The 24,670-nt window shown below is 38.0% G+C and overlaps 1 protein-coding gene across 1 annotated transcript in view; it reads left to right on the top strand.

Annotated features, from left to right (window-relative positions):
• GABRG3 (gamma-aminobutyric acid type A receptor subunit gamma3) overlaps window positions 1-24,670 on the top strand; it is a 325,107-nt gene that overhangs the window by 10,457 nt on the left and 289,980 nt on the right. The window contains exon 3 of the mRNA XM_009637654.1: window positions 5,133-5,200. Within this exon, the coding sequence (XP_009635949.1) occupies window positions 5,133-5,200 (68 nt within the window). The remainder of the gene's footprint in view (window positions 1-5,132; window positions 5,201-24,670) is intronic.

Below are 24,670 nucleotides of genomic sequence, written 5' to 3'. Positions count from 1 at the left end.
TTACCCCTTGTCCTGTCACAGCTGTCCCTGCTAAAAAGATTTTCCCCCTCTTTCCTATAGGTCCCCTTTAAGTACTGAAAGGCCACAATCAGGTCTCCCCCCAGCCTTCTCTTCTCCAGACTGAACAAGCCCAGCTCTCTCAGCCTGTCCTCATAGGAGAGGTGCTCCAGCCCCCTGATCATTTTTGTAGCCCTTCTCTGGACCTGCTCCAACAGGTCCATGTCCTTCTTGTGCTGAGGGCTCCAGAGCTGGACGCAGTACACAGTTCAGAAGACTGTGTTCTCATTCTGGTATTGCTGTCATCCAAACTTTCTTTCAAGTCTGCACCCAATTTTTGATTGTCTTTTTGATTTCATTTGCAGTTTCATTTTGGTAGTTTGATCCTAAAAACATAGGGATGACAGTTCTGTCACAGTTTCTCTGGCTGTAGCAAGTAAAGGGCTTTGGCCTCTGCCTGTTGTTCAAGCCCATTCTCTTCTGTGCAGGAAGAATGAATCTTTTTTTTTTTTTATTTTCCTTTTTTTTTTTTTAATCTACCTTTGTAGAATCATAGGATAGAATCATAGAATCATTTAGCTTGGAAAAGACCTTTAGGATCATTGAGTCCAACTGTAAACCCAACACTGCCAAGTCCACCATTAAACCATGTCCCTAAGTGCCACATGTATAAGTCTTTTAAATACCTCCAGGGGTGGTGACTCAACACTTCCTGTTACTATGTCTTTCTTCAGATGTGGTAAGTTGTCCTAAAATATAGAAGTTTTAGCTGACCACAATTAGTCCTGAGAAGTGACTTGTTAGCATAGCAGTTTGTTTTACAGGAACAAACAGGTAATTAGATGTTGCCTATAATGTCATGTAGGAAAATATTAATAGTCATCATCACTAACGCATAGTAAACATTAACACTATAACCACTACTACTATGGTTACCGATAACTGTGTAATAATTTATTACAGCTTTATCCCAGTTTCAAAATAGCAATTCATGTGCTAATGAGATAACATAAGATATCATTATAGAGTAATTTCAAAAAACATTTCCATAAAGCCAACCTTGTTAGTCTTTTGAGTTCAGAAGTCTTGTGGAACTTAGGCAGAATTTAAGTGGCTGTGTATTTCTGGAACAGAGCTCATATGGTGTTTGTTGTATGGTTGTGTGCCTTCTAAAAACCTAGTGCTAGTCGCTTTGCTTCTATAAATGTGTGTATATTGATCCATAGCATTTTTACCACCACTGTTTGGGGTAAAACTAGAATAATTTAGAATAATTGAACAATGTAAGAAAGGTTAACTCTCAACAAAAATTAATTTTAACTTTATTTTAAAATTTATGACAGCTCAGCCAGTTCCACTCATGTTTAAAGGAGCATCCAATAAAAATATTTCTAAACATTAAACTTTAAAAAATAATTCTAAATATTTATGATTTGTGCAGGAACATAAATGCTATTTGGACAGACTTCAAATGTGGAGGAAGCTTTCTGTAGGAAGCAAACACAGTGGTTTCATTCATGAAATAAGCATCAATTCTGAATAGTGGAGATCTATCAAAAATTAAGAGATATTTTAAAAGGACAAGATAATTTAAAGCATGAAACATGTGAAGTTGTGTAACTATCCATTTGTTCATTTCCTCAAAACTCTTTTAATATTCTCATGATTTATTTGTTGAGTTTTTTCCACACATGATCACCTTGCATATGTCCAAGAGTAAAGTCTTCACATATTTTATTTGGATTCAAGCTCTGGTACTGTTTATTTCACCAGTGTAAATCTATAAAGCAGGACTACACAAATCCTATAGTTGGCCTGCATGAGTATTTGTGATCAGGGCATTATTCTAGCCGTTTCTGTGTTTTGTTGTTGTCCAGACATACCTGACCTAGCCTTACACTAACTAAGTGTTCACTTGGCTTCTTAAGTGAGCTTTGCAGGAAGCATTGAACTCACAACTCCTGTGGCTAGGTGTCTTTTGAACTGTCTAAAGTCTGTAGACGAATTTCACTCTGATGTGTCTTTGCAATGTGATAGTCACAAGGCTGACCGGAATATAGACACTCCATCTGCCTCAAAGCCGTGGCATTTGGATCAGATGGGGGCTGTCGGCTAAATATTGGTGTGACCTTAGCTTTGTTTGCAGATATTTTGATTGGCTTGAAAAATCCCCTCAATTAAAACCAACATGTTTGAAGATGAAATGATTGTGATAAGCAGTTAGCTAACCTTAGATAGCACTGTGTAGCAGCATAATGCTGCTGTTACTTGGATGCGCTTATATTGCCTTTTAGGGAAATTTAACTACCATATATTAAAGATTATTTCAAAGAACTTTGAGAATGTTGTTACATTTGTTGACAACCTTTAATTGCTCCCCTACACGTGATATACAACATGGTTCTGCCAGTATTTTTTTCTAAGTTTCTGACAGCTCTTTAGAACTATTTTGGGCTGATGCCAATATCAGACCAGTGCTGGAGCTGATTGTCCATTTGTAATCTCATTGCCAACTTTTAGTGAGGTATTAACACTTTCATTGCTCAATCAACAATACTGTGAGCACTTTCTTAGTACAAGAAAGAAGGCTTGATCTGCAGCTCTCCATGCATGGCTTAAATCAGTCCATGAACTGAGTGTTCACAAATCTTTGCCTCATTATGGTTGGTATTTTGAATTAAAATCCTGTGATAACAAATCTAAAATTTATACCTGATGGTTCTCTCAGTTTGTACCTGTTTATATTCACGAGAGACCACACGGACAAGAACTGTACTCTTCTGTCTTTTTTGTCAAAACCTGAGCACATATTTACCATAGAATCATATTGCAATTGTATTTTCTGCTTCTGCCTAGGCAAACAAAATATAATTCAAAGGAACTTTCAGTCTTTGTTGTTGTTGTAGTGATATAATAGCTTACCTGTATTTTTTTCATTTATTTTAATTTGAATTTCACGGGGAATGTCTGAGGCTAGACACTGATTTAATTTGACATAAGAAGTGGCTGCTGCTTAGTTTTCTTCTGTTTCAAGATTAGACCTTTACTGTGCATAAGATCAAATTCTCTTTAGCATTAACAAGCAGTGCATCACTTTTTTTCACTGGAAAAGAATTTGGCCCAGCACATTCAGGAGAAATTATCATCTCATAATCTATTTATATACTTAACTGCAATGATTAAACAAACTGGATTCCAAGCACCATGTTCTGGTCCTGAACTTTGTCCCTGATCCTGGCCAAGATTCAATTGCATGCCAATTTGCATTACTAAGTCTAGTCCCATTAATATTGCCTGAACTGCTTAGTGTTGAACTTCCAGCTAGGTATGTGCATAAGCCCTAAAAAGATCAGAGCCCTTTATTCCATGTAAGCTATCTTGGTAAAAGACCTAGCTGTAGTTCCCCGCTATTACCAATTCCTATGTAATGACATTTATTACTGCATTTTGAGGCAAGTCTCATTACCAGAAGCTGCTAGACTCCTATTTAGTTATTAGCTGGGTACCATTTGAGTTGCATTAATCAGTTGTGCTTGTTCAGCTGAGTTCAAATTTTCTTTTGCTGAAGGGAAGATCTGAGTTTATAAGCCAGTATTTCAGACAATTTGAAACCATGACCTTAAATAATCCTGGATGTTCTGACCATGTGCAGTCAAAGAAGAGTGTGGTACTTAATGAATTAGAGAGAATGATTATTGTCTTTAACCACTATTTGTACCCACTTTCATGTCTGTTTTTGCAACATTAGATCTAGTCTTCCCAATGATATGTACATACCAAAGTCTTACATGACAAGCCAGTCTGCCTGTTTTTTCAGAACCATCTAAATTTTCAGATAGTTTAAAACTTTTTGGCATCTCATTGTTAGTCTGAAGTTTGGGGGGTGCGAGCAAAAATTATACATCTTTACATGTGAAGATTCCTGTCTATCTTCCGCTTTGTGCCGGATGGCTTACTAAGCTTTAGACAAATTAACTGTTATCCACCTGAGATAAACTTCCCACAGAACCGTGGTATTTAACTGTTCCTCACTTCCCTGAGGAAAGCTCTCTGAGTTTTGAGTGGCTGATGTACCTGCATTTCCTTGTTCTAAGGGGCTTGAGGATTGGTACAAAAAAGTCCCAAGTTCACCATAGTTCCCAAACTTCAGTAGGTTGAATTGCTCTCTGGAGATTTTTGAAGACCATGGAGAGGGGAAGATACCTCTGTGGGAAAGGGAGACGTCTAACAGAAGCTGTTGGCCTCCTAGGGCCAAGTTTGCATCAGTTCTGACTATGCAGATTAGAACAGGATTTATTCTTACTTAGTTGTAGGTCAGATAACCCTGGAGAAAGTCAAAGACCAATTTGAATCTCAATTTAGAGGTTAATGTATACCCTGTGGGGTTGGAAGAAGGGCAGTTTAAGTAAAAAAATGAATGCGCCTTTCAGTGTAAGAGTGGCATTATTAACCAAAGGTGCTAAAAGGAAGATAAATCCTAGTGGCCTCAGCTAAAGAAAGGAGTACAGAGCTTGTTCTGGCCTATTAAATCCTGGAAGTCTGAAAACTGGGAAGATCTTGTGAGAACCTTGCATTGACTAAACCAAATCAAATTCAAAAACCTTTGGATGAATGAGTGCAAAGGCAATGTGGGCTGAAGGGAATGAGTCTGAATCGAAAGGAGGGAAGTTGCTTAGTTTGGCTAAATGGATTTCATAGTGATTTTACTCTAAGTTAGGATGATTTTAGAGCTGATGAGAAAATATGGAAAAAATGTTGGGAGTGGAACAAACATGCTAAAGGATCTGCATGTTGAGGCAATGGGAAAAAAGTGATATGCTGTATTATTTCTAGTTTTATGTCAGTCATCTTAGGTTTTGACTTTGAGGCACTGTGCTTAGCACTGAAAGTTTCTTTAACAAATTGCTGCTGAGATAAATGGGGATCATGATGATAAAGTAACACAGGCAGTAATTTATGGCAATTTTTGTTGGGTGGTAGGAAAAGAACCTTGTCTTCCTGAAAAATACTTAATCCTTATTTCTTAGTAGTTCTACCTGAAGAGTAGACCTTACAGTTATTGGGGAAGAAAATATTTGAAGTGATTACTTATGTTTTCTGCAAAATAATATTAAATAATTTTTTTTTCTCCACAGTAAAACCAACAGTTATTGATGTTGACATTTATGTCAACAGCATTGGTCCTGTATCATCAATAAATATGGTAAGTGACCTGATAACAAAGAATTTTATCTGGACTACTGGTCTTGACATCAATACTGGCTTTTGAAAAAGACAATAAATATCACTGGGATAAGTTGTTTTGATTGCTGATTTAGTTCTGTTTTCAGCTATAGCTCTGTTTTTCAGATGACACTTTTGTGTCTCTTCAAGAGAACAAACCTACAAGAAATATTATGCTCTGTGCTGTCTACCACAAAATGCTGGTAGATCTTGAATGGTAAAATAGCTTTCTTAGGAAAAAATAAGTATAAAGCAAAGCTATTGTCAAGAAAATTCTCGACTTAATGTTTCAAGAGTCAATCGAATATACAGACCTTCAGTAATATGGAGTTAATGAGAGTCATCACATACTATCAGTATATTTATCTGAAATTCATCATCTCTTCAGGGGTTACTTTTCTTTTGCCAAGTTATCAACAACCTTTAGGCTTAAAGTGCAATTCTGAAGAAATTATACATAGCTGTACTGCATGTGTAAAGGCAGGAGAAACTGAGAGTCTGTGTGATAGTGTGACAATAGTGAACCTAGCAAAATGTAACAGTTGGTCAGTTGTGGTCTTCTTAACTCCAGGACGTTTCTTAGTTCTGTAGCAATACATTCAAATTTAGAAAGCAAGCTGGTTGTTTATGTAGCTAGGGAGGTATGGGTTACTGTTGCTGCTTGTGCAACTTCAAGTTTGAATTCAGCACAGCATTCCTCTTTGTAAACTAGGCTGAATTTTTTTCTTAATACAACTTGGGAGTGCAGGACCTGTTAACATCTTAATTTACTTAAAGCTCTTACACTAAACTCTTCAAAGCAATGACTTCCTCTTGTTCACAGTGACATTCACAGGCTGCTGTGTGTAATGGTCATGTAAGAATCTAATAAATGCACTGCATGTGTGTTTTGTGTTTTTGGAACAAAAGCTTCTGAATATGAAAGGTGGTCATTCAGCTTGATTGTTTGGTTTTTGCCTATGTATGCGGGAGAATGTAAATTATTGCAGCATGTCAAATACTGGGTGGTCAGAGACTCCTGTGCCCCCTGGCAATGGGAAATCTGGCAAGTGAAGACAGAAAAAATTATGTGCTGGGAACAACTTGGCCACATATTCAAAGAGTGTGAAATGTATTGGTCATATTTCATGTGAAGCACTGAATGTCAAAAAATGGGAGTACCTGCTCCATTCTTGAACTAATAAATAACTAATTATCTTGCCCTTCCCCAACTGCCTACCAAAATTACTTGTCCAGGGAATGATTTATCAGAAGTTCTATTCTGCTTACAGTCCTCTGGCTTGCATTTGTGTATGCTCTAAGAATGGGTATCCTGTTCAAAAGCAATGGGGACAATGGTGAGGATGCTTACTTTTCAAAGTCTTTTTGCTCTTTGCCCCTCTGAATTAACTTGTAAGTAGCATTTAGGGGTACTGGAAATGTATGTGGAATAATAATTAAGAAAACATATGACTGGAACTGCTTCAGGTAGGAAGAATAAAAAAATAATAAAAAAGGAACTAGTGGTTCTTAGAAGGTTATTATGGCACAGTCAAAACATGACTAGTTTACTTATGCCTTAACTTTGAGCTCAGGATATCTTATGGCACCAAGATGGAAAGATGCACCAGGATACCAATTAAAAAAATGCATACTGTATCTCTTTGATAGTAGATGGTCTTATTAGGATAGTTAATGACTGTATGGTATAGAGATATTTCTTGGTTACAGCTGAGAAAAAAAATATGTATAATCTGTAAGGGCAGAATGATAAATAAAACAGTGATGAAATGTAAAATGTAGGTACCTGAAGTTTTTAGGACTCAAGTCTGCCTAAAGCTATATTTAAACTTTTGAATAGAAATGGACCTTATTTCAGATATGCTTGTGGACAGTCTATCCCACTAAAACTGTATCTGAACTAGCTAAGCACTTTTGAGTTTTACTTCTGTTCTCAAACCTAATTATCAATATTAGGTTTAGGCACTCAAATGGAGCCAACTTTTTTCCACAAGCTTCATTTTTGCTCTGTTACTTTGGAGTTTGTCCAAACTTACATGAGAGAGCAGAAATGAGCTTGCAGTCTCAAATTTACAATGAAGTTGGGAAGTCCTCCTTGCAAATCTACAAGCTGTGGTGCTGTATGATAGCTTGTGTCTCCAGTGGCAGAACTGATTGAGGAGCTACTTTTCCTCCATTTGTGTTATTTCAACTGTTTCGCTACAGCATACAGGAGCTCTGTGATGCTCTACTGGAAAAAAACCCAAAAACAAATAACACTTTCTGGAACTAAAAATAATAATTACAAAATAATTTATTCATTTTTAAGTAAGCAGTTTTTCATATAGTCTGTGAACTGCTGGAGCATAGATACAACAACATCTGAACAGAAACAGTAGCTGGAAATTACCTGTGGCAGAGGAAGAGGAAGGAAGGGACCATCTTCTGTCTGATTCCTGTCATACAACTGAACTCTCAAAGGGAGAGGAATATGTGTGAAGATCGTGTACAGAATTTAGAATAGTATTCTGGGAGAAAAAAGAAAGTATTCTTGTGAGAATCTGCATATGCTATATTTCTCAGCAGGACAGGAACTTTTAGCTTTTCTCCCCTAAATTATTATTAAAAGTTGAGCTATTCTGTCAAGACAACTTGGCAAGATCGTAGTTGATTGAGCAAAAAGAAAGATGATTACGTTGATTTCCATCTCTTCTATTTCAAGAGTGAGATCATCAACATGTACAAGGAGGACTTCCCTGCTGTGTACTTCCAAACTTAGCCCTTAGCTCTATCACTTTTTTCCTCATCTGCAGCACTTCTGAGGGAAAATCATGTGGAGCTTCTCTAGAGATCAAACTCTGCAGGTATATTTTCTTATCAGTTTTCATCAGCACTTTTCATCCTGTGGGTGGAACCTAGGAAGTAAAATAAGTTATCTATTCAATGGATGTTAATTTGAATGTTCATACCATTTTTGTAGAGCAAAGTTTTCAGATGTTGATAATTTTGTTGTAATTATTATTAGACTTGAGTATGAATATTAATATCTCACTGTTTCTTTAACAGTTAGGAAAAAGACAGTTACTACCAGACACCTACCTACAGCAAAGATAACCTTGTCTGAATTGTATGTGAATACCTGTGGCCTTGAGCAAAAATAAATCCTCTTAGATGGGGGCTGGAAGTGCCACAAGGGGAAGAAATGTTAGGGATCCTTTCAAAAAGGCTTTCAGTCAAGGGAAAGACGATATTCTCTGTGACAAAGATAGTGTAATCTACAGGTATATACAGCTGACCCTGCATTCCAGGCTGTTCGCTGAGGGTTTATGCCACTTCCTCTAAAGGCCTTACAAATGATTAATTTCCTCATTGCTTTCAAATATATCTATTTAGAACCTCAAGATTTCCAGAAAAAACAGGAATGTTTGTGAGAAGGTAATGTAGATGATCTTCTACCATAATAACATCTTTATGACGACAATCAAAATCTGTTTTCTGGATAGACAGTGGTGACTCTTCCTTTGTCTGTCACAAGGAAGATTTCTTTGGGGCACAGCCTAAAAAAAGCTAATGTTAAGTAGGAAGAAGTAAGATTTGTGTAAGAATAAAGAAGTAAAAGCAGGCTGAATAAGAACTGAGTGATACTAGGAGGTACTCTCAAGTGGCAGTGGCTTTGAAGAAGAAAGTAATTTCAGCTTTTTGAGCTATGGCATGATGTTATGAAATGGCAGAAATGATTGATACTGGACAAGAGTATTTTGAAATTTAAACTCAGAGATGTTCAAATGCCCATTCAAAAATTTTAGGATGGCTTTTTAACAGATAAAAGCCATCTGTTGAATAAATATCTTGGTGCCTGTCCTTTATCAAAAGCATAATAGGATGTGAGCTTGGACTGATTTGGAAGAAACATAAAATGATTGATTTAAATGTAAATGACACGTAGATGTTCTGAGCCAAATAAAATCTTCCTGTGTGCATATTATGTCCCTTTGTATTGGTTTTCATCTCTTCATAAAGTAAGTTACAGAAATTGCCATTTCATGTTACAACATCTTTAGAGACCCTGACTTGTAGGATGCAATATTCATATCTATCGCAAGATTTTATTTCAACCTTGTCTGTATTTAAAATTTTTGTTATATCTGTAAATATAGTGAACATGTTTCTGCTGCTGTTAGTGAAATTCTAAGTGAGTTTTTTAAATTTGAAAATTAATCTGTAATCTTCTTTTTATTTTCCCCCCACACTTTATATTGTAAAACAGGTGTATGAATTCCAGATCACTGAGTTTTCATTTGTTAGTGTCTTTTTTTTTTTTTTTAAACACTTCCCATTCAAAATTGTGTCCAGGAAGCATATGCTTTTGCCTTAAAATCCATGCTCCGATTTTTGTTGACAACCCAGTTCTTATCAACAGCAGCAAAGGTTTATAAGTTGCTTTATAAAACTTAGATATTAACGTGGCTTACTGTAGCCTCGTTTTCTACAGATAAGCAGTACTGACTTGTGTATAAAAGAACAGAAAAAGGAGAGAGACCATGTCAATATGCAAATTGGGAATCAGATGTAACTGATGGGGAAAAAGAATCCCCTAGAAGTAGTTTTGTGATGCAGAAACGTAAACAGAATGAGATTAAATTTCATGAATGTCTATTAAATTTCAATAGCATCAAAGTCTGTGTGTTTGTGTGTACACACATATAGTCTTAACTGAGTAGCTACAGGAATCTGAGATTGCAGCAGAAGTTGCTGGTGAAGGAAGAATTTGACACCTTTATGGTTTTAGCAACTGGAATCTCAATTTAATGCAGCTGTACCGAAAGTATGTTGAAGAGACAGTGTGAGAAACAAGCTTATAAACTCTACTTATCTGTTTATAAAACTATTAATTGGTTATCTGCTGGATATATGCCCATCTCTGTTCTCAGGTAATCTGAAAAGGTAATTCACAGAGTATTTCTTTTATGTGTTTCATCACTTCATTCTTTTGTGTCCACTCTCTAGGCTATGTCATATATCTTTATGGATGCTGTATTTCCTTTTTGTTCAGTTAAGTGTTGTAGAATAAAAGCAATCTTTACTAGTTTTTGACCCTTAATGTATTGATAGACTTCTTTGAACTTCAGTTTCAAAGTCCCCACATGCTTTTTGCTTCTCCACTAAACACAATAGGTATCTAAAAGAATAGTCTTGATGTGGAGACTTGTCTAAAATACTATTCAGAGCATATAATTGAGTCTGAATTTCTTCTATATTTTTAGTCTCTATGTCTATTTGCTTGATAGTTAAAACTATTACTGGAGCATATGCAATTATAGAAACCTGGTGAATCTTTCCATAACAAGGCAAAGCTAATTTAAATCCAGATTTCATCTGTTTCATACCACTGTGTAGCCCCAAATATTTCCTTTAGAGGCTGCTTCTCAAGGATAATGTAAGACACTGTTTGAGCACTAGGCTGGTATCCTGTTGTTCATTGTTAATTTGAAGTGTTTTTTTCTAATTGTATCTCACTGTATTACCTAATCTGTTTGTACAGCGATTGTGTGGGGAGGTGGTTTCTGTTATTTTTGAGGAGTGAGTTTTCCAGCTGGTGAGTTCAGATCATCTCTAAAATAATGGAATGCCTTGGGATGTTTGTATTTTTCCCTGCAAATTTTACAAGCTTCTGTTTTGCTCTGTAACCAAAGAGAACATTCAAAAACTGGGTTAAATTTTAGGTTTAGTGGGTCCGTTCATTTATGAGGACTAAGATACTAATCATACACTTTGCTAGATTACACTTTTCTAGATACATACATTTTGCTAGATTATGATCAAGTTACTATTCTTGTTTCTAGAGCATATTTATATACTGTCATTAAGTTTGGATCACTCATGATAAAAACGGTACAAATTATAGAAAATTTTTAAGCTGCATGGATTTTTGCTGATTAATCCAAATTACCTCACATACAGACTCATTCTTGTTGCTTCGAGCTCTGGCAGTCAGTGCCTCACTATGAAAGTGTTTCTGGGAGGTAGTAGTATTAACCTGAAACTTGAGTCTGTTTATGACTTCTGTTCCACCATTGACCTTGTGAGAGGCTAATATAGTCTCAAAAGTGAAACAGAGTGGAAAGGAGGAAGCTGGGGGGAAAATAGTGGGCATGGATTGATTTTTTCACATATCACCTTGGCAGCTTCTACTTTTGGTCTCCCCTAGAGCCTCACTTTCTGTAACTAAAATATGACCCAGCTGATAGACACTTGGACAAAGGCCTTAGGCTGCCCGTGTCTGAGGTGCAATGGGATGCACTACCATAATGTTCATTTTTCTGTAATGAAGCTTGTGTACTGTGATGTGTAGCAGTAAAACACGTATTACTATAATTTACTACATTGGCAGGAAATCCAGTTTGCTTCTTGGAGGAATGATAGTTTCTGTCACAAGTCTTTGGTAATGGACTGATCTTCTGTCTCCTGGTCTGTCTTATCAGAGTTCAAGTGGATTGTCAAATATGGATGATTTAGCCTTACTCTTGTCTCAAAAGGTGTATAACAAATGAGCAATTTACTTCCAGTAATATAGGAGAATAAAATGTCTCATCTGCCAGGTAACAGGAATTGCAAGAAGATCTGAAGAATAGCTGGACTGAAGGTGTTTTTCCATAGCTGAACAGTGCTACAGTATCTAACAGGTACCTCATCTTGGAGGGAACAAATTGACCTTTGTACAAAGTGTGGAAAGAAACTACTTTCTGGCCTGATGCCAGTCCTTAACGCTTGATTTCTTCCACTTCAGTAACCTGTTTCTTGGGCCTGCAGATCCTAGGCTTTAGAGTAAGTGTATGTCCTGTTACAGTTCCTTTAGAAAGTTACAGTTGCCTTCCTCATCTATCCAGTGCTACATAGCTTCACTTTATTGCCAAATTTTGGGAAAGTTAATTTAGAAAAGCTATGGCTAAATTTCTGCAAAGGATATTGAAATATTTCAGGGTAAATTGAGGGTCTCTGCCTAAATAAATTCAGGTTTTGAGTGGTCAAGCTTTTATCAACGTTGTTTTAGAACTTGAGCTTTCCATGATTGCCCTATGAAAGAGTAATTACCTTTGTGTCGACCTGTTCATTGGATTCCTGCATGATATTGACATGATTTAAACCATGGTTTTGAGAGTTTGGTCTTCCTTAGTTCTTTCAGTGATGGCTTTATCCAAGAAGTAAATGAATGTTGCTGATTGGTTCTGTAACTAATAGAGCAGACTTAATGCCATTTTTTTTTTGGTAAAATTTTATGTTATAAAGTTTTGGAAATGGAGACACAGCCATCACAGCATCCATAGAGTGATCTCAGTTGCATTATAAATGTGCTTGTAGATAGGAAGGAACATCTGAATACAGTGTGACCCCATATAATCCCTAATTGGGTCACAGATGAGTCTTCATGCTTCTGTAAGGTTTTTTGGTTAGTAAAAAATAATAGAATCACAGAATGGTTTGGGTTGGAAGGGACCTTAAAGACCATCTAGTTCTAACCCCCCTGCCATGGGCAGGGACACCTTCCACTAGACCAGGTTGCTCAAAGCCCCATCCATCTTGGCCTTGAACACTTCCAGGGATGGGGCATCCACGACTTCTCTGGGCAACCTGTTCCAGTGCCTCACCACCCTCACAGTAAAGAATCTCTTCCTAATATCTAACCTAAATCTATCCTCTTTCCATTTAAAACCATTACCCCTCATCCTATCATTACACTCCCTGATAAAGAGTCCCTCCCCATTTTTCCTGTAGGCCCCCTTTAAGTACTGAAATGCTGCCATAAGGTCTCCCCGGAGCCTTCCCTTCTCCAGGCTGAACAACCCCAACTCTCTCAGCCTGTCCTCATAGGGGAGGTGCTCCAGCCCCCTGATTATCTTTGGGGCTTTCTTGACTCTCTCCAACAGGTCCATGTCCTTCTTATGTTGGGGGTCCCAGAATGCACTACTCCAGGTGGGTTCTCATGAGAACAGAGTAGAGGGGCATAATCACCTCCCTTGACCTGCTGGCCATGCTGCTTTTGATGCAGCCCAGGACACAGTTGGCTTTCTGAGCTGCAAGAGCACATCGCTGGGTCATGTTGAGCTTCTCATCAACCAACACACCCCCAAGTCCTCCTTCTCAGGGCTGCTCTCAATCTGTTCACTGCCCAGCTTGTATTCATGCCTGGGATTGTGCCCACCCATTTCCAGGACCTTGCACTTGGTCTTGTTGATCTTCGTGAGTTTCACATGGGCCTACCTCTCAGGCCTGTCAAAGTCCCTCTGGATGGCTTCCCTTCCCTCCAGTGTGTCGACAGCACCACACAGCTTGGTGTCTTTGGCAAACTTGCTGATGGTGCACTCAATCTCACTGTCCGTGTTTCTGACAAAGATGTTAAACAACGCCAGTCCCAATACTGACCCCTGGGGAATTCCACTTGTTTCGGGTCTCCGCTGTTGACTGCAAACTGACACTGTTTGAGTGTGACCATCCAGCCAATTCCTTATCCACCAAGTGGTCCATCTGTAAAACCATGTCTCTCCAGTTTAGAGACAAGGATGTTGTGCAAGACAGTGTCAAATGAATACTATTCATCAGTGTCATTTAAATACCAAAACAATGCCCTTCATTTTTCACATCATTCTTACAGTGAGTAAAACCCAGAAGAAACCACATACCTTAATTTTTTTCTGTGTGAGAGCTTGTCATCAGTCTAATTGGACATAATTTCCTTTATTGTCTCATTGCTGAAAAATAAGATTTAGAGAATTGTATTTCATTTCCCTTCAAGCTTTTTTAGGGAACATGTGTCCCTTGACCCTTAAGTACTCTCAGACACGCTTTTTCTGGTACAGACAAGGTATTTCTGCTGAGTGACTACACATAACTGAAGAATAAAACAAATGCTTTCTTTCTGCAATTGAAGAAGTCTGCAGGGATGACTGTAGGGTATCTGTAGACTGCAGGGATGTATCTGTATCCCAACACCTCTGTGCATTTGTTAACATCATACACCTCTCTCCTTTTAAATCACTGCAGTCTTCATTTATTACTTTCTCAGTCTGGAAAAGGAACTTATTATGTGGTCAAAACCAATGATATTCTAGGTTCTTTGTATGTTTTTGTAGATTTCTTCCTCAAAGCTGTCTCCACCTCTGTCTTCTTGTGCATCTGCTTTTTGTTAGACTTGTAAGATACAGGTGGTTCTGCTACATACTGTGTTGGACAAGCTGTTTTCTGCCCTTAAAACTGCTATCTCCTCCAGAAGCTTGTGCCTCTTTTCTTACTTACAAAATGACATTTGCAGCCCTTGAATGCTGAAGAAATTTGGTGAAAGGAAGATGTTTTTGTAACTATTATATGCTGCTTGCATACCACACAGAAGCAGACAATTTTGACCATAGAGTTTTGGATGTGTTTAACTAAAACATCTTAGGTGTTACAGCCAAGTAGAGCTGCTCCATTAAAAATAGGAACAAACATTTCAATGTTAATATAATAATTTTACTAAGTGTTTTTTTAAGTTTTAAATGGTAAAGATAAGGAAACTGCAGGGGACTGAGAGATGAAATTCTCAAGGCTGTTGTGAGATTCTTAAACCAAAGAAACTGCTACCTTCCTTTCTGACTATTTTCTGTGCTTACCTCAAGGTTAGCTGGGTATGCTCAGAGCTTATCTAGGAAACTGCATTCCTTGGGACACTTGGGAGCAGGGATAACTGATTCTTGCTTTCTCTGACTTGCGTTTGGCATATTTTGCAAGGAGAACAGAATTTTAAAAGTGCTTAAGGAACTTAGTCATGGAAAGTATTAAATACCTAGCTACATAAACCTGTTTTAATTCTCATACACATGACTTGGCAAAGTGAGGGCCATGTTCAGAAAGATATGAAGGTGTCAAGCTCTATATTACAGTGTCTAAGTTACCATCAATTTCAATGGTTGTTAAATACTTATATCAGTCTGAGCTCCACTGATACACAGATAGTGAATACTTAATTTAGGTGGGATTAGAAATTTAGAAGAAATCTGTATAATTCTTGGCACTTTCTGTAAGTATTCTTCCATAGGAGTTCTGGTCTTAAAAAATATGTTGTAATAATAGGGTCTGTTGTGATTTGAGATTTAAATAAGACAAATTTGAAGGAAGGAAATTAGGCCAGCTGTTAGAAAGAAGGTATATTTGGAAAAATGGAGAAACCCTTGGCCATGCAGACACTTCATCATGTTTGACATAGACACAGGGATGATTACATTGTCATGTAATCTGCTTCTGTATTAGTATTCTTCTATGAAAACAGAAGTTCCTGTGAAGACTGTAAGGGAGAAACAGAACAAATATGGTGCATCACAGTGAACTGTAACAGAAGAGGAAAGACAAAAATGCTTGGCTACTATTCTGAGAACATTTCATAAGACAGCCATGCTATTTCAGACTTCCTGGTCCTTATCCTCGAGAGAGATTGCTAAAACCTTCAAAAGAAGAAACCTGGAAACTAAATTTCATTAAAACATGTTGAATATGGAATAGCACAGGCTCAGTATTGGCATTGGGTTTATGTCTGTGTGCAACTCGTGCTCTTAGTAACCTCTGCAGGTGGTAAGTACTTCTCACCTTTCCACTCTGTTGCTGTACTGCTTACCCAATAAGAATGAAATACCTCTGTTTTCAGACCTTGCATCTCAAAATCATTCTTGGAAACAGTAGCTAGTGGACTCAAGGGATAGGGAGCTTTGGCTGATAGTTCATGTTTGGTAAAGTGTGTCAGATAACCGAGACAAAGAAATAACTGCCATCTGCTTACACACACTCCAGATATCAGACTCTGATGGTTCTGTGCTTTCAAATGGCTTTTCAGGTGGATATTTCCCCAAGGTGTATTTACTGCAGTGTGCACAGTGTGTTTTTTTCCTTACCTAGAAGGCCTATATATTGAGGTTGAATTACAAGGCAATCAAAATTGTGAACTGTAGAAAAGTATGACCTTATTTTTTCAATGTATAGAGATTATTGTATTGTAATAAAACATCTTTTTGTCTAATAATGTGAGTTACTTAATTTTACTGCTTTAGGTAATTGAAGAATTGAGATCACCAAGCTGTTTGCTGGTCTTCCCCACTGCAAATGGAAATGAAACATTTCCTCCTATATTACTTATCTGCCTCAGTCTTGGTCTTCATTTCTCTGGGTGAAATTGTCACTTGATCACATGCTCACTAAACATCTGGCCATCTTTAAGGCAAAGCAGTTTCAATTTTCCTAAATTGGACTTCATGCATTATGCAAACATTACTTCATTAGACACTGAGACGAGCTATCAAGCTATATTGTTTGGTCAGGATAATGTAGGCTTGCCTCTCCTCTGGATGCTGGTTTGAAATCAGACTAACAATTTTGGATAAATTCAGTTCGTGCAATCATTTTTGCTTGTGATTCAATTAGGGCATACATAGGGATCTAGGTAAATGCAGTCAATGACTTTGTCTCTGCTCCTGACACGCTGATACCTATTTGTAATGTGTGAAACAGCATAAACAATAAAAAAGCTAAATTAATCTCTCAGGAAGTGAATGGAACTTTGCCAGGCATAAGTTTGAGCCACATTCTCCTAAAATATTCCACACTGAGAGGCTAATAATAAGATCCAAAGTAACCCAAAGTTAATTTTGGTAGTAGAACGTGTTGGATCCTCACTGCCTTCTGTCTTTTCTTTTAATTTGCGCTGTTGTGGAGAGTGCAAAATGAAACACAAGTAAATTGGGGAATTTCTTTACTGCTGGATGGGGCTGAATAGACAGGTAATGCGTATAGCACCGAAGGATCTGCCTGGTGCTAATGTTGTGCTCTAAATTCCACAGGTGGGCCAGGTTCTCACCTGATATAAATGTCTGATTACATCAACGTAAATGGAAATGTACTGATCTGTGCTAGTCCATAGGCTGCTGCTTTCAGATTTCTTTTTTCCGAAGTACTTTTCATTGTTTCTAGAATAAAGGTTAGGCATTAGGACATTTTTTCACATAATACTATAATCTATTATATCATTCTTTTGTAGATTGTATTTAAAAAAAAAAAAAAAAAAAAAAAAGAAGACTGCGAGATTGCCTGATTGCATTTACCTGAAAGCTGCTAAGTTTATCTTCATTATTTTCCCTGCAATGTGTTCTCTAACTCTCTGGTGTCTGAAACTGTATTTATGTAAATACTGCTGAGCATTTCTTTGCCATCTGGATGGTACTGTAAGAATGGTATAAAGGAAAGGAAAGTGAAAACAAATGTAGGAAGCCTAGGAGAACGCCTTAAAGAGATAAAATTGGACCTATATTTTGGGAGCTGCCTAGCCGGACCAGCACATGAAGCTTTTGATAGGACCAGCACACGAAGCTTTTGATAGATTGTGGCACAGCTAGATTAGCCAATTGTAAAGAGGCAGATTAAAAGAATTATTTAGGAGTTTCTTTTGGATTTCCAAAAAGCCTGGCTAAATTGGTATCATGTAAACGTTCTAGCTAATGGGAACAATAATAGGTGATGCATTGAATGGTCAACTTGTGCTTGTTCTTTGGTTTAGCCCAGATCTATGCAAGACGCTTTTGCTGACATAGCAGTGTTTAGGACTGCGACTTCTTTCAAAATACCTCACCGGAAAAGACATCAGCTGGAGTATGGAGTAAAAGTGTTTTGCTCATAAAGCCCACTGGGCTTGGAGAATTAGCAACTGGGTACAACTCTTGGGTACAGAAGTACCTGTGCTGGCAATTGCCATTTGCTGGCATTTTGCAAGTAAAACGGTATCAACAGATTGAGAGGGTAAGCTTATTTAGTAGGAAAAATATAAACATCAATTTACTTCTCACACAGAAAAACCTCCATACTTTCCTAGGTGTCATGCACCTGGAAATGCTTTTTTTTTTTGCTATTGCTAATGTATCTTAGCCTGTACATATATATATGTTGTGATAACAGATTAGCATCTCTCAAATTTTAAACTCTCCATAGGTCTAGAGTTACAAGGGTTTTTCTAAAACATTTTGAGTAAAATGACAAACAAACTAACATTCAAAAAATTAATTAAATAAAAATGAGGGACATACCAAAAACTGGTCAGCTCCTAAATAAGTGATCTGATTTATGTCGAGTATCACATGGAAGCCAAAGTCAGGACCTGGATTTGAAAGTGGTGTTTCATTATTTTTGTGTCTAATTGAACGTTACAAGGCTCAGCTTCAATTTTCATTCAGAATCTGAAGCCCTTCCATAGGCTAAATCTCCAGTTGTTTTAACTGAGTATTTTCCAGGATGAGATGCAGGACAGGGTCAGTTTTACTTAGAAAATGGTAGATAATTTTAGCCTTACCTAGTAATTTGTTCTCATGGAACTTCCCTGGATTATAAAATCACCAGAAAAATTGTGATATAAGAGTATAAGTACTTGGGGTTGATGTTATAGTCTGATTGAAAGTCTATGTAATATTTTTCTTTATAAATACTGGTTTTCAGCTGAGTGTTGTAAAGAGTTAGGGTAAACTTTTCAACAGCAGATATCCAGCACAAAACATTTATTTGCCAAAATGAGTTCAGACAGTGGCTTGACTGTTTCTGAAATAAAACTAGAAGCAGCATTTTTTTTCACAAACACTGTCTCCAAACTTTACTACCTCATGCCTGTTAGAAAGGACATTAAATTTTAAGGCTTTGGGGAGAATGAGAGAGAGAATGATGCATTTCCTATATGTCAGAGATGCCTTCTGTTGTCACTGTGAAAATCTGCCTGCAAGTCTGTTTGCACATGCTCTGCACAGAAAAATTATTTTAGCAGCTTAAATCCCTTCATTCCACCTGTGTTGCATATGTTTCAGTGTGAGTGTGGGCCAGATTTCCTGGAGAGCTTACATTTGAGCTGCTGCAGCTGATGTGAAAGAAGAGTATCCATTCTTTTAGTGATCTTGCTGCACCACAGCAGCGTGGAGGAGGGAGTTGCCTGATGGCAGTGGACAAGGGGATGGGGTAGTGTCAGGTGAAATAGATGTGAGAAGAACTGTCTGAGACATGGGTGTTTTGAAGAGGGTAAAAGACTGAGTGTAATGAATAGGAGTGGACTAAAGAGTTGGGGTATGGAGAAATCAGGATTGGAGGTAAAAAGAAAGAGCAGAATGAAAAGAAAAGGGGTATGCCAGGGAGAATGGATGGGAAAAATCTATTTGTAGAGCCTTCATGCTCTTCTAAAATCTAAGAGGGAATTCAAGGCCATGCTCACATTCCTTTTCATAACTGTCTGCAAATTTGGATATAAGCATCTTGATTGTTATATTCATATTGCCTATGGGGACGTCTGTCAGCTATGAACTAGTGTCTCTCTATTTTTCCTTATCTGGGCAGCCAACTGAGTTGCTCTGAAGGTGGAGGGACTGCACAGGGCCAGTGTATAGCTGGAAAGATCTGTACACGATCTAGGCTTAGACCTGGATATACGTAATCCAAAAGAACTGCACAGGTGTAGCCCCAAATTCCTTACCATTCTTATGCTGACATTAAGCCTTTGAGAAACACACTGGCAAACTCTCCTGGTCCTCAAAGGGAATGGCAAGCAATAGTTAATAGTTACTGGGGATGAAGATAGTCTCTTAGCTCAAACAGAGCTCACTGTGATGGAGCTAATATTTTGAACTCTGTTTATTTACCTACAGAAATGATGATATGGTGGCATGTAATAGATTGTTTTGTACATAAAAAGCCAGCAGAGTATTCACAAAAGTTATATTTAAAGACTTTTTGGGATTGAAAAGTCAAAGTTGCAGCTGACTTTTTTACTCACTTGCACTCAAGCATGATAATGTAGTCCTGCATTTCTTGGTAATCCACTGTGTTTATGCAAAACCAGTTTCTCCTCCAGCATACACAAAGCTTTTCTGGTCTGGGACTCCTTGCTCATTAAAGGAGATTTCTCTTTATTGCTATTAGGCTGAAGCAGCAGAATGCTGCTCCAGTAGAACTAGATCCTGCTTCTGCCAAAGAAAATTTGGTAGGATGAGGGACAAAATGTTTATGGCAAACTTCTCAAACCAGCTATTCGTTAGATTATCCTCACTTTAAGAACGTAATTTGGCACTCTGTGATCTGATATACAGCAGTGCAATAGATACTGAGCTGGTGAGTGTTGAATATAAATCCTATGGCATTATATATTACGTAAAAGAAAATACTCTGAAAAAAACCCCAAGAAAACCTTGCTTCAAGCACCTAAAAATTCTGTGAACTTTTGATGTAATCTCTGCCTCTGAGATTGAGAGTATGATCAGATTTTTCTGAAACTCCTTTCCTGAGCAAACATCTAGGAAGATGAGTGAGTATAAGACCGTTTGACATATATTTCTTGGAAGGTATTAAAACTAAGAGGATGGCAAGGACCTTCATGAAATTCTGGACTTTCCTCATATTTCTTACTGTAAATTGGCATCAGCTACAAACTTCATGGGCTTTCATAAGAGAACTAGAAAATAGAGGCTTCCAGTTGGCATTGCTTACATACACACGCAAGGAACACTCTGTCTTGTCCTCATTTTACCATCTTCCTCTCTGTGCAGCTGAGAGGTATAAGTTCTTCAGCAGTGAGGTATGATTTAGGTATAGTTTAATATCCTGTTGCTGTTTAAAGACAGTGTTTTGATTTCTTTAAAAGCTCAGTCATGGATTTCTGGGATGACTGGTGAAAGTAGCTTTGAGACTTATAAGGCCTCCTTCACTGGTACTTTATCAGGGGCAGGTCTAGTTCCCTCTTTTGTTGAAATGCTTGAATTAATATTAGTTTTACCACATAGCTTTCTTGTATTAGTGAAGAGGAGGTGTTGGAAATGGCTAGGGATCTCTTTCTGGTGGAAAATCCATGGTTTTTTTACACAGAATCCACATACACATTACCTGACAAAAAGTTTTCAAGGATGGATTGCCTGTGTGGTGTTTGACTACATCTGTTTCAGGACTAGTTTAAAGCCAACAAATAAACTAGATAAAACAGTTACTTGAAACTCACCCAGGCACTGCTATGGTCAACAGGAGATGCGCCTGCAAGAAGTGTGGCAGCCTCCTCTTGGGCAGAAGAGCAGCTGGGTGCTGGGAGCTGGTTGATGAGAATGGGCAGATTGCTTTTATTGTTGTTATTGAAATAAACTGTAAACTGGCATTTCTCATTTAAAACCTGTGAGTTTCTAATAACCTTTAAAAGAGCAGTTTTCTACTCAGGAGTCAGGAGGATTTCTTGAACTCGAAGCAGAATACAGTGAGTGAAGAAATAATTAGAGGCCTTTCAGTTGGAAAGTAGGAGAATGCAGATCAGGTTTTTTGTCCCACCTGGAAAAGAAGTGGGACTTGAACTCAGGAGTTTACTACTAAATGCTACCAAAACTGCATAATTAGTGGTTGGTAGTTAAGTTGGGGGGTTGTTCCTACTCTGCAGTCATTTCCATTAATACTTTGCACCCCTCTTACACGATTGTTGCAGATACCCAGAGACAGAGGAACATAACCTATATTTACTAGAATGAGTAATTCACAGTGATCAGAAAACTGGATGAGGAAAGTGACCCAGCTCATATTTTGAAGGGACATAGTCTGATACTCTCCAAATAATACCCCATAATCTATTTCCATATAGTTTATGAAATGCTGTTACTGGGGATGGGTGGGCAAACGTGAACAGAAATCTCTCTCCCCCAAAATATTCTGATATAGTTAAGCAAGGAGCACTCCTTGAATAAAGAAGATAAAGGCTTAGGTGGAGGTTCAGTGTAATTTGCTCGAAGGCATATGACATGGTAAATTGTACATCATGTAAGGAGAACACAATTGTTGGAAGTGAGGCTTTGCAGCTTTTTGGCAAGTGAATTAACTCCCTGCTCACTCATTGATTTAAAACTAGTGCATTATGAAATCAGCCTGTAATTTTTAATGTCATTGCCATGAATAGTCAAAATCTGTCAGTCTACAGATGCAATTTTCTATTTTCTGTAGTAGGCATCTTGCAGAAATTTATTTTAATCAATGAATCGTTGATTATAATACCTGCCAATAATGCTTGCTCAAGTAGAAACAAAACTTGGAGTGTGACAAACAAACTTTTCTACCCAAGATACAATTGTTTGGCTCTGTGTTTTCCTTTGGATAACCAGAACTGACAGATCTATCCAGTCCATAGCTTAAAGGCAGGACCTGAAATGCAGTCTGAAATACTGCTGCTTTTCTGCTCATTCTCTCAACAGATTCCCAGCAGATCAGTATTGTTTTCCTCTTCATCTGAATTTTCCTCAAGCCATTTTTTCCTCTCAAAAATCATGTATATTTTTAGAAAGCCTCTGAAGTAAATATGATGATGTTGGGTTTGGGTTTTTGTTTTCTCCAGAGGACAATTGTGTGGTAAGGCTGCTGTCTCCTTAGCTTGTTTTTCCCTTGCCTTGCCTCGCCTCACCTTGCCTCTCCTTGTCTCTCTCTCTTCATTTTCTTTCTTTTCTTTTTCCTTTATGGCTAGTTTCTCCATGGCTAGTGTTAGTCACTACATTTCAAGCCATTACATGTAAACAATTGTCTATTTCCTCCCCTGTGGAGGCAAAAGAGAATGAATTTCCAAGATGAGACCATTACTGTCTTGCCCCTCGAGAAAACAATGCTGTTCGATCAGGTTCCCATCTCTTTGCATGTCATGCTAAGCCTGCCAACCAGATTAACTGCTAAAAGCAGGAAGAGGGATCTGATTGTCATGAATACCCCCACTTTTCCTCTTAATATAGGAAGTTGAAATATTTTCTGGAGTTCTCAGGTGGTTTTGAATCTTGAGTGTGTTTGACTTTTTCTGATGCGATTCAACTGTGCAGGCCAGTGGCTTGATTCCAATTTTTAATGGATCAGGTGCATGGCAACGTGGTCCTTTCTGCCCCTATTATGCTATAATTCTGTTAAGCTAACAGACTCCAAGAGCCCTGCTGAGAAGATTTGTTGATTTGCCTGTGGATGTTGGAAGAAAATAACAGAATCGCTTTGTACCTGCAGTCTTCCATCTCTTGTGTTGTAATAAGCAATTTAGTGCTGCCAATTATTCCTTCTACAGGCTGTGGCCATAAAAATTTGTCAGACCTTTTCTTCAGCAAGGCAAAACTAGTGGGAACATTGAGGCTCTTCTTATGTCAGGTACGCAAGACACAGTAGAATCTTTGTAAATGATTCAGGCAGGGAGGTGTCACTGCTGCCTGAGAGAAGGCATGAATGGAAAAAGTATTGGTTGTTGTCCTAGACGTAATACAGGTAATGCTTCCTGATGGACGGAATAAAAGATGTACTATAAAGAAAGAGAGTGTTGCCGTTACTGTGGGATTGTTAGGTGTGTCTTCAAGCTAAGGGATATTTGTGCACCTTGAATGCTCTGATAGTCTCAGTTGGCTTTGTGACCAGAAGGACCTTTCTATATCATGCTCTTACAAAGATTATAAAGTTGCAGTTACTTTCATTTATAATTCACAGTAGCTGTCCTGACACTTGCTTTACAGAGCACAGAATCCGATGTTCGTTTGTAACAGCTGTATATTGATTGGTCAGGTCTTTGTTGTTAGCGAATGCTGAGTTGAAAATGCCTGTGCTTTTTGCAGTGCTTGCTACACTGGGAATGCAATCCCTGGCTGAGTTTCTTGGTCCGAAGAGAATAAAAAGACTCTGTTGTGGGCAAAGAATAACTTGGTGCCTGAGAGGGAGCATTAAGTATGTAATAGCAGCAACCAAAGCTAAATTAGTTAAAGGGGAGGAGAAATGTCTCAATAATTAGTAACAGCAAAGATTTGGTGGGAGCACTGGTTTGTAGACCAGACAATGGATAGATTTGCATAAAACCTTAAAGCTGGGCTTCCAGGCACTATTTACTTGTGCCGGCCAATAAAAGCCAAAGTTGTCCCCTATGTCACTGGGCTGATTCCATGTTGCCGTAGGAAGCTGTACAAGCTAGTCCTTTTCACGTATCCTTCTTCAGGCACATAAACACTTGTTTTCTAATTCTGTATATCGGCTGCCCAGATTTTTTCAATTTAGATCATTCTGATGAATGCAGAGATTAGCTTCTCCTTTTGCTGGGCTAGTGAAGAAGCACATCATACACAGTGAAGAATGGCTTTTCTTTATATTTCTTGTATTATAGGAGAGCATGAAATCTAGGCTGCCAGATACAGTGTGCTGGATACAGTAAATGAACAGAGGAAGAAATGATCTGTACACAAAAAAAAAAAAAAGGTGGGGGAAAGGTGGAGAAAGTATTAGTCACTTTCTGAGTTTTAATTCATACAGTATGTCATTGTAGAGGTGGAAATGAAGCCCAGACGCTCTGGCTATCTGTTTTGTGTCTCTTAAGGGATACTGCTGCAAGCTGCTGGCATTGTATGGCTAAACATAAATACGGTTATCTTGAACATAAGAGAAGCATATGATCAGAATACTATGT

This window comes from Egretta garzetta, unplaced genomic scaffold (assembly GCF_000687185.1).
Source record: "Egretta garzetta isolate BGI_Z169 unplaced genomic scaffold, ASM68718v1 scaffold504, whole genome shotgun sequence".
Taxonomy (NCBI): domain Eukaryota; kingdom Metazoa; phylum Chordata; class Aves; order Pelecaniformes; family Ardeidae; genus Egretta; species Egretta garzetta.
This window is presented reverse-complemented; position numbering and strand designations above follow the sequence as displayed.